Source organism: Schistosoma haematobium, chromosome 2 (assembly GCF_000699445.3).
Source record: "Schistosoma haematobium chromosome 2, whole genome shotgun sequence".
Classification (NCBI taxonomy): domain Eukaryota; kingdom Metazoa; phylum Platyhelminthes; class Trematoda; order Strigeidida; family Schistosomatidae; genus Schistosoma; species Schistosoma haematobium.
This window is the reverse complement of record NC_067197.1, coordinates 43,697,537-43,710,340: the sequence shown is the minus strand read 5'-3', so window position 1 is coordinate 43,710,340 and position 12,804 is coordinate 43,697,537. Positions and strand designations below refer to the sequence as shown.

The 12,804-nt window shown below is 33.4% G+C and overlaps 1 protein-coding gene across 1 annotated transcript in view; it reads right to left on the bottom strand.

Annotated features, from left to right (window-relative positions):
- IFA-4 (Lamin A C) overlaps nt 1–12,804 on the bottom strand; it is a 63,356-nt gene that overhangs the window by 21,413 nt on the left and 29,139 nt on the right. Inside the window, exons 4-6 of the mRNA XM_051215296.1 lie at nt 6,658–6,915; nt 2,138–2,263; nt 581–969 (exon numbers count right to left, since the gene is read on the bottom strand). Of these exons, the coding sequence (XP_051068500.1) occupies nt 581–969; nt 2,138–2,263; nt 6,658–6,915 (773 nt within the window). The remainder of the gene's footprint in view (nt 1–580; nt 970–2,137; nt 2,264–6,657; nt 6,916–12,804) is intronic.

Genomic DNA, 12,804 nt, shown 5'->3' with positions numbered 1-12,804 from the left:
TTCAGGTTCCTCAAGAAAGTACCCGTCCACGGTGTGGGCATCCGGGAAGTGAAATGAGCCCTCACACCCGTATCAGCACACGAGACCAATTTGGGCACAATCAAATCCTTTGTGGAATCACAAGTCCGCAGTATATTATATCATATATATTCGACTGAGTTCGCTTTGTAATTACACTCACAGTGATAGGAGTAACATTCGTAACCAGAAAAAAAAATTCAGTTTTCTCTTTTTTACCACACCCATCCTCGTCTCAATTATCTTTGTTTATATATTGGATTTTGGTTTTAATAGATTCATACTACTTATTGTTTAAAGATACTGTTATTTTTACTTTCTAAATAGATCATCTTCTTATGGAAAACAAACATTTCTGCTGAAACATGTAATAGATTCAGATGTATGTCAAAGTTTGGATAATCTATACAAAATATAAAACAATTGATAGGAAGATATTCTCTATCGATGAATGATATAGACAGAACTGAAGTTTAAGAAATCAAATATCTGTTAACTATTAAAGTTTATAGATATAATTGATAACATAATTGATAATAAAAAACTGTTTCAAATTACTTACATATTATTATGGGATTGTTTATGATGTGGTGATGTCGCTGTTGAATAGGATGGAACATGAACATTTAATTCATTACGTGGTCGATAATTTCCTGATCCTGATCGATTAGAATGATGAGATTGATGTGGATTCTGTTTTTCATGTGAATGAGATTTTGTATTTGATATCAAAGAATCTTGTGCGTCTAATAATCGACTATAAGCAGCAATCTCAGCTTCTAAATTCAATTTTGCATCAGTCAATGAAGATAATTCTTTATGAAGTCTTGTTAAAGCTTCCTCAGCTGATTGTTTATCATGTTCAGATTCGGCAAGAAGTTTATTCAGTTGATTCCGTAAATTTCTTGACTCTTCAACTGAATCATTTAAAGAACGTTCCAGTTGATCACACTAAAATATGAGAAAATTTGAGAAATATTGTTTAGTTTTATCGATAATACAGATTACAAATGATTTAAGTATTATGTTTGTGTGAATTTTAATTATTAGTCTACTGAAATTTATTGAATGATCTTTTGAAGTCTAAATTCTTGAACAGATCTATTTATACTAACATGAAACAGTTGCCAAGCCCTCAAATAGCCTGATACGGCTGAGAGTGAGGAAAATCAGCTCTCCCACTCGAAATGCTCTCACATGGTCACGTGCATACAACAGCTGCCACACAAGTCCTACTCACTGCCTTCTTGCGACATCCCTGTTTACGAAATTGAGAGGACGAAAAGAAAATGTTCGGTGCTTTAACCGGGTTGATGGATATGGAGGATCCACATAGGGGAGTTGGAAAACCCTCATTCCGAACCAATGGTCCACATGAGCTCCAGGATCCCGAAGCATCAAATGGCGTATGAACCGATTGTTGGTGACCGACTACCATGAGACTGAATCTCCTGACGTTGCTCCACTGTCTTGTGGATTAGACCTTTAGGTCAAATGCTGGTGATGTGGCCCCCTAAGAAACCACTTGCATCGATCTGTGCACCTGGGCAGTATCTCAACCCTCATATAAATCGAATGATTTATGTGGAGCATATATGTTTGTTGCCTCTTTGTACCACTGTTTATGTGTTTAAACAAATAATACATAAAAATGACATGATGTAGACGATATTGTTCGAACCATATTAGATATGATCGTCTTTCATTAACACTGAAACTATAACCCAGTACCCAGAACTTCAAATATTATTGTCTGGCCTAAGAAGTTAAATAAACAACAGAGTGAAATCTATATCATAATACTAAACCTAATTGAATATTGAACCTATTAAAACAGAAATGTCTGTCAATTCACATCTACCCTATACAAAATATCTTGATTATTCTAATGAATGAAGTCTATTAGTACTGTAAAAATGTACTTTAATTATCTACTGGTATCCATTCTAATTAACAACTTAATTGACCATGACTAAAAACCTTATGTATATGTATGATTGCTGGTGTTTTTTTCTAGCTTAATGAAACAGAAATAACATACATACTTCTCTTAATAGAAGTTCATTTAACAAAATAGTATCATTTAAAAATAATTATTACATAGTAATAATAGACTTACTCTTGCACGTAATTGATCATCACGACCTCGTGTACCTTCTAAAGCACTTTTAAGTTTTGAATTTTCTTCTTGTAATCTATTAAATTCAGTTCGTTGTGATGAATCTTGTCTATTTAATTCATCCAACTAAAATACATCAAAGAAAACAAGTAAAGTTATCGATAAAATTTGATAAGGACCCTGGTTACAACTCCATGATCAATCCATTGTAAATATATACGTGCTACATGATGATAATCATGACCAGAACTGTTCAAAGGAAGCATCTTAAACTATAAAACTGGGTTATGCTGTTTGGAATCCCATTAGGAACATCAGTTCCTTCTAGATTGTAAGTAAACCTTTCTTGACAAACCAAAACTTACTACGTGGATTGGTTGAGGTTAGACATTAACACCATTGGATGCCAACTCAGTGGTAAGAGGTTAAGCGTTCGCGCGCGAGGCTGAAGATCCTGGGTTGGAATTCCGCAAGGTAGGACCGTGGATTTGCACTGCTGAGGAGTCCCACAATAGGGTGAAACGGCCGTCCAGTGCTTACAGGTTTTCCATAGTGGTCTAACATCAATCGATTCATGATCTCAATCAAAAACTTGGAACCTAGTTCAAGCGGAATATCATAACGACAAGCTCCAACCACTTAACAATGCTTAAAAAACAATCAGAGTCACTTGATACAAAAAGATAAATTTAGATTATCAATGAAGTAGCACAACATTAATGTGTACTGAACAAGCCGATACTTTCTTTGAAGACAACGTATTCTGATTTACACAACTAAGTCTTTAGAATAGACAAAAGAGATAGGCATATTATAATTCTTTGGAAAATCAATGATTTATTTGAGTAACGAGATAAATTTGTTGAATAACACAGAAACAATAGTAATTAACCTTGCTTAATTCTAACCAAAAACTAACATCATGTACAACATAAACATTCTTACCCAAATAAATCATACATATAGCTCTCACAATGTAATGACGAAAATAAATGTGGGGGAAAATCAAATCTCAAAATGTAGAATAAATGTATCAGATATGAATCTAGCTTAAAAAAATTTGTTTTCAACACTTGATGTATTATCCAGTTTTTAATTAGTTTGCTTCATTCACTACACGATATCATAATCCCTAAAAAGGGCTGATACCATTTACTACTAATTAATATTATCAGTAATATATTCATACATTTCTTATTATTTCACAGCTATTCGTATACAGAGTTTATTGAATTTCATGATTTACATCACGAACTAACCTAAGTCAGACAACTACTGTAAACGAAAAAACATTGGAAAGCTGTTTTGTTCTGGTATAGGACAAGCACATCGGCGGCCGAGCCCAGGATACTCGACTTCTTAACCTTAATAAATTACCGATATTGTGTAGCCATTTTCTGATATCATCGATGAATAACTGACTCAGACTTAATATAGCTGAACTTCACTAGCCAAAGCTTTTCACTAGAACTCCTGGAATAACCTCTTGAAATAAGTCACTAATTAGTATATTTTTTATTATTAGTAGTATAAAGGGATTATAGAGCTTAATGGATTTTATAGTTTTGCAGGTTTTATGATTGTAATAACAATAGATCTTTTGCTATTGAAATTCTATGGAGATATTTGGTGAAATTTTCTAATTAATTCTGTTATTCACACTTATATGAAGGGAGAAGATCTATTGTTATTGATTATATCAAGAAGTACAATATAAATGAAATGAAATAAACGTGAAAACTACATGATACCGTAGGTCAACAAGTCATATGATAAATAATCAATGAAAATGAGCACATTAGATAACTGTACTACTGAAATAAATGTAATTTTTATAAATGAAAATAAGGTAAATAGTTGCTATTATCATCATCGTTATACACATATAGATGTATAATTATGTCGGTGAGTGTTATAGCTTGTGGCCTTATACCCTATTAATATATAGCGTAATGATATCGCCAATTAGAGAACAGTGATTTATCGACTAGACCAATGACGCATAAATCCATACGAGTAGTCTCAATTCCTTATCATCAGTCCTTTTTTCTGCCTAGCCCTACCTGATCAGTTCAGAACATCAATAACAGCTTTCACTATGCGAATCATTTACTTCAAGCATACTCGGTTTATATAAAATTCAAACAAACCACATCGTGCCATAAAATAGAAAATAACATTTGTACAAGATCTATCCAAAAGTGGTTGTGAATGTGGGAAACTGTAATTAATAGACTGGACATAACTCAAGAACGGCAAACCGTATAATAATAGTCTGTGAATCAAAATGAAGCTTACGATAGGAGAAACATGAATCTGCATAGTTTCGCTACCTAACAATTATACAATAAAATTATATGTATAGTATTAGTTCATAAATAGTTCTCAAGAGTTACCATTCAGTATTCTCGTCGGGATATAACAGTGTGCAATATCATTATCTTCGTAGTAAATCTGAAAATTTATTCATTTCACGAAAATATAAACTGATTACTCCTATTCGGATAAGAGTCCTCTATAGAGAGTTGGTGATATAATTTTTAAACATGGATCTTGCTAATGCTCAGTTTATTATGATGAAGTTTTGTTCTCTGAGCTGGATAGTTTGGTCGTGGAGCTTTCATCGTTCTTCTGAACGACATCATCAACGCAAACTTCAGATAGAAGTGAAGTGTGTTTCACGTATATGGAGAAATTCGAACACTTCACTTCTATCTGAAGTTTGTGCTGATGATGTCGTTCAGAAGAACGATGAAAGCTCTACGACTAAGCCATCCAGCTCTGAGAACAAAAGTTCATCAAGATCACCCACCTGAGCTACAATTCTTCTCCACCAGCTCAGTTGATTATCATCAAAAAAATGTATAGATATCTATAAACAAACATTTATGCAAGATACTCCATATCTGTTCACCAGAGACCATTAGTAATAAACTGGTGTGGCAGAAAACAAACCAGTTGTCAGTTGCAGTGAAAATGAGAAAACAACGTCGGAGATGGATATGAAAATGTACAGAAACCATCAAACTTCATAAGAGAGGAATCCCTAACTTGGAATCTTAAAGGCATGAAGAAGAAAGACAAAGCAAAGAATACATGCCCCCGATTCCCGGGGGCACATATTAAGACAATGAGTACCGCTTGGCCATAACTGCAAGGCAGAGTCTAGGTTAAAGCTCATTAGAGATTTTTGGTCGATAGTCTATGGCCTAAGAGAAGTAGCGGGCCTAAACATAATCAGTGAAGTGAGTTCGGTATTGTGGCGTTCTCTGAGCTAAATGATTTAATTTTAAAGCTTTAAGTGACGTTTTAGACAATATCATCGTCTACATCTAGAGGGCGCTGATGATTTTGTTGTCCGGTGCAACAATGAGAGCTCCATAATTAAATTCTCAATAACACCGAACGTACCCAACTGAGCTGTAAACCTCCTTCATCATTTTAATGTAAGGTGAACAGTTGAGCGAAACAGTGAATATTACCAAAGTTTTTCCGGTTAGTTTAGATGATGACAACAAATAGTGATTGAATATATCCATGTTGGTAAACGTAATAGTTTATCTACTTAATGCCTTAATTTAATTAAATTACTCTTTTTCACTCACACTACTGGTTTCATTGCCTTGATCAAGCTGTGTGGGAAGATGCAGAAATCTTACTTGGGCTGCATGTAATAGTTGTACGATATGACTTGAAACTGATGACAATAAGCCGAATCCAAGTTTTAACATTATTCCAAAATATTTATTCCATGAATTCATCCATTCTTTTCGACCTATGTTCCGTGTTAAGTTTTCTCAACATTATTATAGACACTACTATCATTCACTTTCGTTTCTTTGCTACTTATCTTGTTAATTACCTCTAACGGTTATTAACCTAACTGATTTTCTTTTCGAAGAATTAATCATGAGACTTCAGTTGAAAAAGCATACTTATAGTTCACAATTTTAGTTAAGTTATCAACGTAAATTAGTTCGTCAGTTGAGAATTTCATTACGCTACATAACAGAATGATCATATGAGACATGCTATAATTTGCCCATTTTAAGACACGAGATTACATCATCTTTAGTATTCATTTCCTCTTAATGAAACTCTACAAAGCGACTGGGGCATAGAACATCTGGAAGAAGTAGTGAAGTAATTAGTTAGTAACAGGTAGTCTTGGCCCTTCCCTCTTCTCAAAGCTGACATTTAATACATTTAAACCTATATTCATGACATCATCTATAGTTTAAAATGTAGACGGTGGATTAAAACTCAGTGTTTCAATAGTATTGTATACATGCTATCAAAATTTAAATATTCTATTGCCGACCTTCTGTGGGGTCATCGTTCACCACTAATAAGCAGTGTCAAATCCTCTTTTGTTCTCAACGGTTGCTCAGTTATGGTCAGTTTAGAACAAAAATCATCTGCGTAATAAGTTGTTATTTCACTGTCTGTTTTAATTCTTAGAAGTTTCAAATCGGCATAAAAAAATATCCCTTGGGTGTTAGCTTCATGAACAAACTTACTCTCAATATATAACTTTGTTCCATCTCTTCACGAATACGATCTAATCGATTATCATATTCCAGTTTAATATCACGAATCGTCTTTTGCATTAATTGACGCCAATGTTCAACATCTTGATCATCGTTAACAGTATTATTTATTGAACGTAATTCTTCAATTTCTTGTTGGTGTACACGACGATAAAATTCCATTTCTTCTTTTAATGTTTGCATTTCTGATTGACACGTCATACGACTAGCTGTTTCTTCATCTAAGTTCTGTGTAATAGGATTTAGTGGAAAAAAAATAGATACGATATCATAGTTATGATGTGATTTACATGAAAATCAGTATAATAATACATGGGTTGTATGGGAATACCAATTGCTGAAGAGTTCAGGAGTAAGTTAAAACATTCGTTTTCAATGATCTCCCAGATGATACCAAACTATGATAACCAAAATCTCCCAACAAACTTTTTGTCAACCATATAGTCTAGATAGACTTCAGATAGATAACAAGTGGAAATAAGAATACACCGGGCAGTTGTCCTTTTTTCTAGTACTAAACTCAGCTGTACGTATCTACGAAACCATTGGGGATCTGATCTAGCGCTTTCAGATCTTGAGGCAGAGGCTTGAACTTTAAACAACTGAATTAGCAAATAATTGTTTACATTTCTAGAGTTAATTAGTTTGTAATATTGTACGACGAAAGGCCTGTGTTTCAAAATTACAGAACATCTTAGTAAAATCTGAGAACCATACAGTGAATACCTAATTTGAAAAATGTCAATAAATTATCTCAAACTTGACTGTTCATTTTGCAAATGTCAATCAATAGTCTCAGACATCATTGATCCTTCATTTCCACACAAATCATTCATTGTTCTCGTTCTATTCTCATCTTCTCATCTTCTTAGCATTCTGCCACCAGCTATTTCACTTTACATTGATGATACATACTACTAATATCTATCGACATCAGTAACAAACATCACAATACCATATTCAATTCACTATACCGTAAATTTTCTCATATAAATAATCTCTTATTCTATGTCATTAACAGTTAGAACTGATTGGAATTTAGAAGATTTGTTCAACTAGGTTATTGTCTAAGACGAAACGGTCGTACAATGCTTACATCTTTCCCATGGTGATCTAGCTTTAATTGACTCATGAATTCAACCATTATCTGAATGACATGGTGTCGTTGGTTCGTCATCATTAGAAATGTAATAACAAACCAATGTGATCTTCAAATGATCATTCAGATAAATAAAATTAATAAAAGACAATGGAGTTGTAGAATAGTGTCAGTCCACAGATATTCACCTTGAGAATCTATAAAGTTACATAGTGATTAACACTTCATAACTGTTATTACCTGTGTATTTAATGGAAAGCTTAACAAGGGATTATTAGTTAACATTATAAATGCAATCTCATACAGATTCATTTTACTCATCGATCATCTTGTATACTGTACATAAATGACTGCTAGTTTAAGAATACTTAGCAATATATACAAAACAGTCACTAATGCCACATTACTGTCAATGACAGAACAAATGTAAATCATCAATACCTATGTGAGATTTGTCATAATTATTTATTTGTAAGTGTTCAGCAACTTGGAATTCTGAAAGGAAACAAAAAAGAGGAAGGCCAAAGAACACACTACGTTAAAATTGAAAATAGACATGAAAGGGATGAATAGGAACTGGAAACAACTGGGAATGATTACTGAAAACAGAGTTCCATGGAGAATGCTTATGAGAGACCTATATTACTCCACGAGGGATAACAGGCGTGAGTATGTATTTAGGTCTTTAATATTGTCATTATTATTATTATTACTATTATTATTATTATTATTATTATTATTATTTAAACACATAAACATTGATACAAGGAGGCACCAAATAGATATGCGCCACATCAAGTCATTCGATTTGTGTGAGGGCTGTGATACTGCCCGGGTGCCCAGACCGAAGCAGGTGGTTTTCTTAGGAAGCCACACCCCGAGCCTTTGACCTGAAGATCTGATCCACAAGGCAATGGAGCATCGTGAGGAGATGCAGTCCCATGGTAGCCGGTGACCAAAAATTGGTTTATACGCCATTTTTCTCGCAGGATACTGGAGCCCATGTGGACCATTGGTTTGGGATCCGGTTACGGCGCCGTACATTCGCTTTTCGTCCTCTCAATTTTGTAAACAACAGTAATGCCACGAGAAGGCAGTGAGTAGGACTTCCCAGATAGTGGCTGTATACGCGTGGCCATAAGAGAGCATTTAGAGAGGGAGTTCGGGCCCACCCCACTCTCGGCCATACCAGGGAATTTGGATGCGAGGTCTTTAATAACTAACAATATATATATATATATAATCAACAATTTACTGACAATAATAAGTCATTAATTATTAAAATGTTAAACTGAGTATTCTTCAACAGGGTTTGTGATAAGTCGTCTAATTGAACGTTAGATTCATTTTCTTAAGCTCTCTAGTAACTGAATACTAATACTAGTACTAATGCTAATACTATAAAATGATAATCTAATAAAGAAATGATGCATTTTTCAATTCAAATGACATAATAATATAAAACTACACTTAAAAGTACTATCTAGTGTGCATAGATTAGTTCTTTTAAATAATGAAAAATTCTTTTTAAAAGTCATTCATTACTCACTTTTTTTGTTTAAACTAAAAGTTTAAGCGCGAAATGTAGTTTTATTTATTCTATTGGACAACTTATTCATTCATTCATTCATTCATCAATCCATCAATCGTATCATTATGCATTACATTTTATAATGTACTTTTATATGGTTGGTTATAATAGGATATGACATAAGTTAATTATTCACTTGATTATGTTTTTTTCTTTTATAATTGAATATGTATAAAATCATTTATCTGTTTTACATTATCTTTGTCTTTCGCATAGCAACATACGTACCTCCCACTCCCCCCCCCTAATACACTCACATACACACACAATCCTTTTAGTTTTCTTTATTTTAAATATGAATTTCATTAACCGTAAAAATAATAAAAAAAAACAAGTTAGAAACAGCTGATCTCGTTTGATTTTTTTCGGTAGTAAAATTTATTCATCATCTGACATTGTTTCTTTAATTTCTTCTTTTTGACTCTTCAGTCTCATGAGAATAATGTCAAACTTATTTTAATTTTATTTGTTTGATTTATTATTTTTATTAATGTTCTTTATAATATTGTGCTTAAATGTTTATAAGTTACATAATATCAATAGTTGAGACCATGAGTCGAACCCAGAACTTATCAGTCTCATGCGTGAATGATTAAACCACTAGACCACTGAGCCGGCCGGCATCTAACGGTGTTAATGTCTAACCTTAACTAATCCACTAAATTGACTGACACATCCACCATTGTCATCATTGAGTTACTATCTCATAACAAACATGGTTGAACTCTATTGGTCATTGCTTCTCAATAGAACTCCATGAACTACCTCTTGAAGCCAGTCACTAGTGAGTATTTTTGATTATAATCAGAGAGGGGTTTTGTGGAGATAATAAGTCAAATGAAGCTAGACCATCATGGAAAACCTGTAAGCATTGAACGAGTCAATTAAAGCTAGATCACCATGGGAAAGATGTAAGCATTGTACGACCGTTTCGTCTTAGACAATAACCTAGTTGAACAAATCTTCTAAATTCCAATCAGTTCTAACTGTTAATGACATAGAATAAGAGATTATTTATATGAGAAAATTTACGGTATAGTGAATTGAATATGGTATTGTGATGTTTGTTACTGATGTCGATAGATATTAGTAGTATGTATCATCAATGTAAAGTGAAATAGCTGGTGGCAGAATGCTAAGAAGATGAGAAGATGAGAATAGAACGAGAACAATGAATGATTTGTGTGGAAATGAAGGATCAATGATGTCTGAGACGATTGATTAACATTTCGAAATTGAAGTCATTACTTTATGGTTCTCAGATTATTCTAAGAGATTCTGTAACTTTGTGTCTAGATACATCTGATTGTCCTTTTTTGTGTTCTTGTTCAATACATTATCCGTTTAAGACAACAATGTCATAGTCAATAATTCCTGACGAAAATAACTGGGATTTTTTAGTTTCATTTGGGTTATTTTTTATATTTCTCTATTATCGCGAAAATTGACATACCAGTCTGATAGTAGTTTCCACCCAGAAGTGATGATCACGTTTGTCTGTCGTAATAACTCAATCAAGCTGTGTTAGTTGGAATATTTCTTTAAATCCTACCATGCCAGATAGTTCAGTTAGGGAAATATAAGATTTAAAGCAACAAATTTACAGTTGAAAAAAGAAGCCCTACTGCTGATTGTACCTGTGTATGATAGCAGAAAGCTGCTTCTCTCATATAACTAGAATGTTCAACAATGTTGCCTTCATACAACAGGAGGGAGTTGAGGAATCATGATATTTAAAATAGTGCATTTGTATCTGCTCCATGAATCCTCTTAATCAATACTAAGACCTTAAGATTACGTAGATACAACATCGGTGATCGGTCTCAAACAGTTGTCCAGTGGGCTCTGTAGTTACGTGCTCAGGTCACCAAGTCCAATACTAATCCAATTACCTAGTCACATTTCCCTCTTTGTCTACTTTTTGAAGAAGCAAACGAATATTACACTGGAATTTTCCGCATTCAACATTTAATAAACATAAAAACATAGTTTTAACACCTGGACTTATATAAAACTCGCTCTATTGAAGATAATGACTGTTAAAAAACATCTATAAAATCTAATTATTGTATAAATACAGCTTGAATGTGTGTTAAGGGGAAATTTGTCGTCATATGACATAACTCATATTGACCAACGATTAGCCACTGTCACAAAATACATTGTATTGAACAAAGTAGCTACTATGGTTAAAATTCTTTAAGACTGGATTCAAGTAAAAATAAAGATTATGTTTAAATCATATAAGAATAGACTTTCTTATAATCCACATATATTATGATTAAAATGGGGATTTGTGGAGATAATAGTGATTTTCATAGTTGATTTCATGAGTCGATAGAAGCTAGACCATCATTGAAAACATTAACACCTTTGGATATCAGCTCATTGATCTAGAGGTTAAGCGTTCGCTTGCGAGACCGAAGGTCCTAGGCTCGAACTCCGAGTGTGGGATCGTGGATGCGCACTGCTCACTAATTCCGTACTAGAACGAGATGGCCTTCCAGTGCTTCCAGGTTTTCAACAGTGGTCTAGCTTCGATCGATTCATGAATTCAACGAATCAAATCATCATATATATTTATAATATCACCAACAGAAATAAATATATCGATTAAACATAATAATTTATGATCGCGTAATCTTAACTTCGGTAGAATGTAATTTGTCAACTTATCATAAATTTTTAGCATCATAGGTATATCGGCCAATAAGTCAACACAGTCCAAATCTTCAATCAACAAACGAAACAGAATGGGATAAGAAATGCTTATGTATTTGTATTCACACACCACACAGCCAACTCAGTTAGAATGATGTCACAGTTTCATTGACTAATTTACTTAAATATCAATAAACAGTGGAGTATGTTAGTTATTTGGACAGACATAAGTAGTATGTAGCACGAATTGGAAGTAGAATGTTTACAATCAGAAGAGTGAAATAAAATGAAGTAGAAAGAAAATGAAAAGCAATTGTTATAGTAGAAGGATCAGAATAATGAGGAAGTATGTAAAAGACAACTGAAGAAAAAAAATGCAAATGATGTATTTAATGTAAGATTTCCTGTGTGTCTGAGTTTTCACTCACTACACTATCAATAAACGTCAGTGTTAGAAAGCAACATAGTGATTACTGTCGGAAATGTATGTTTATCATTTAAGATACATTCAAATATTACAGAAATGTTACAAAAGTAAATAAAGAACTACCAATCGATTTATATTTCAGCAATCACAACGTCAAGACAGTTGTAGTGTACGGGGATGAAACTTAGAGAACTACTACAACCATCATCAAGAGAGTACAAGTATTTATAAATAGCTGTCTACGCGAGATACTCAACATCCATTGGCCGGATACCATCAGCAACAGTTTTCTGTGAGAGAGAACAAACCATCTCCTAGATGAGGAGGAAATTAGGAAAA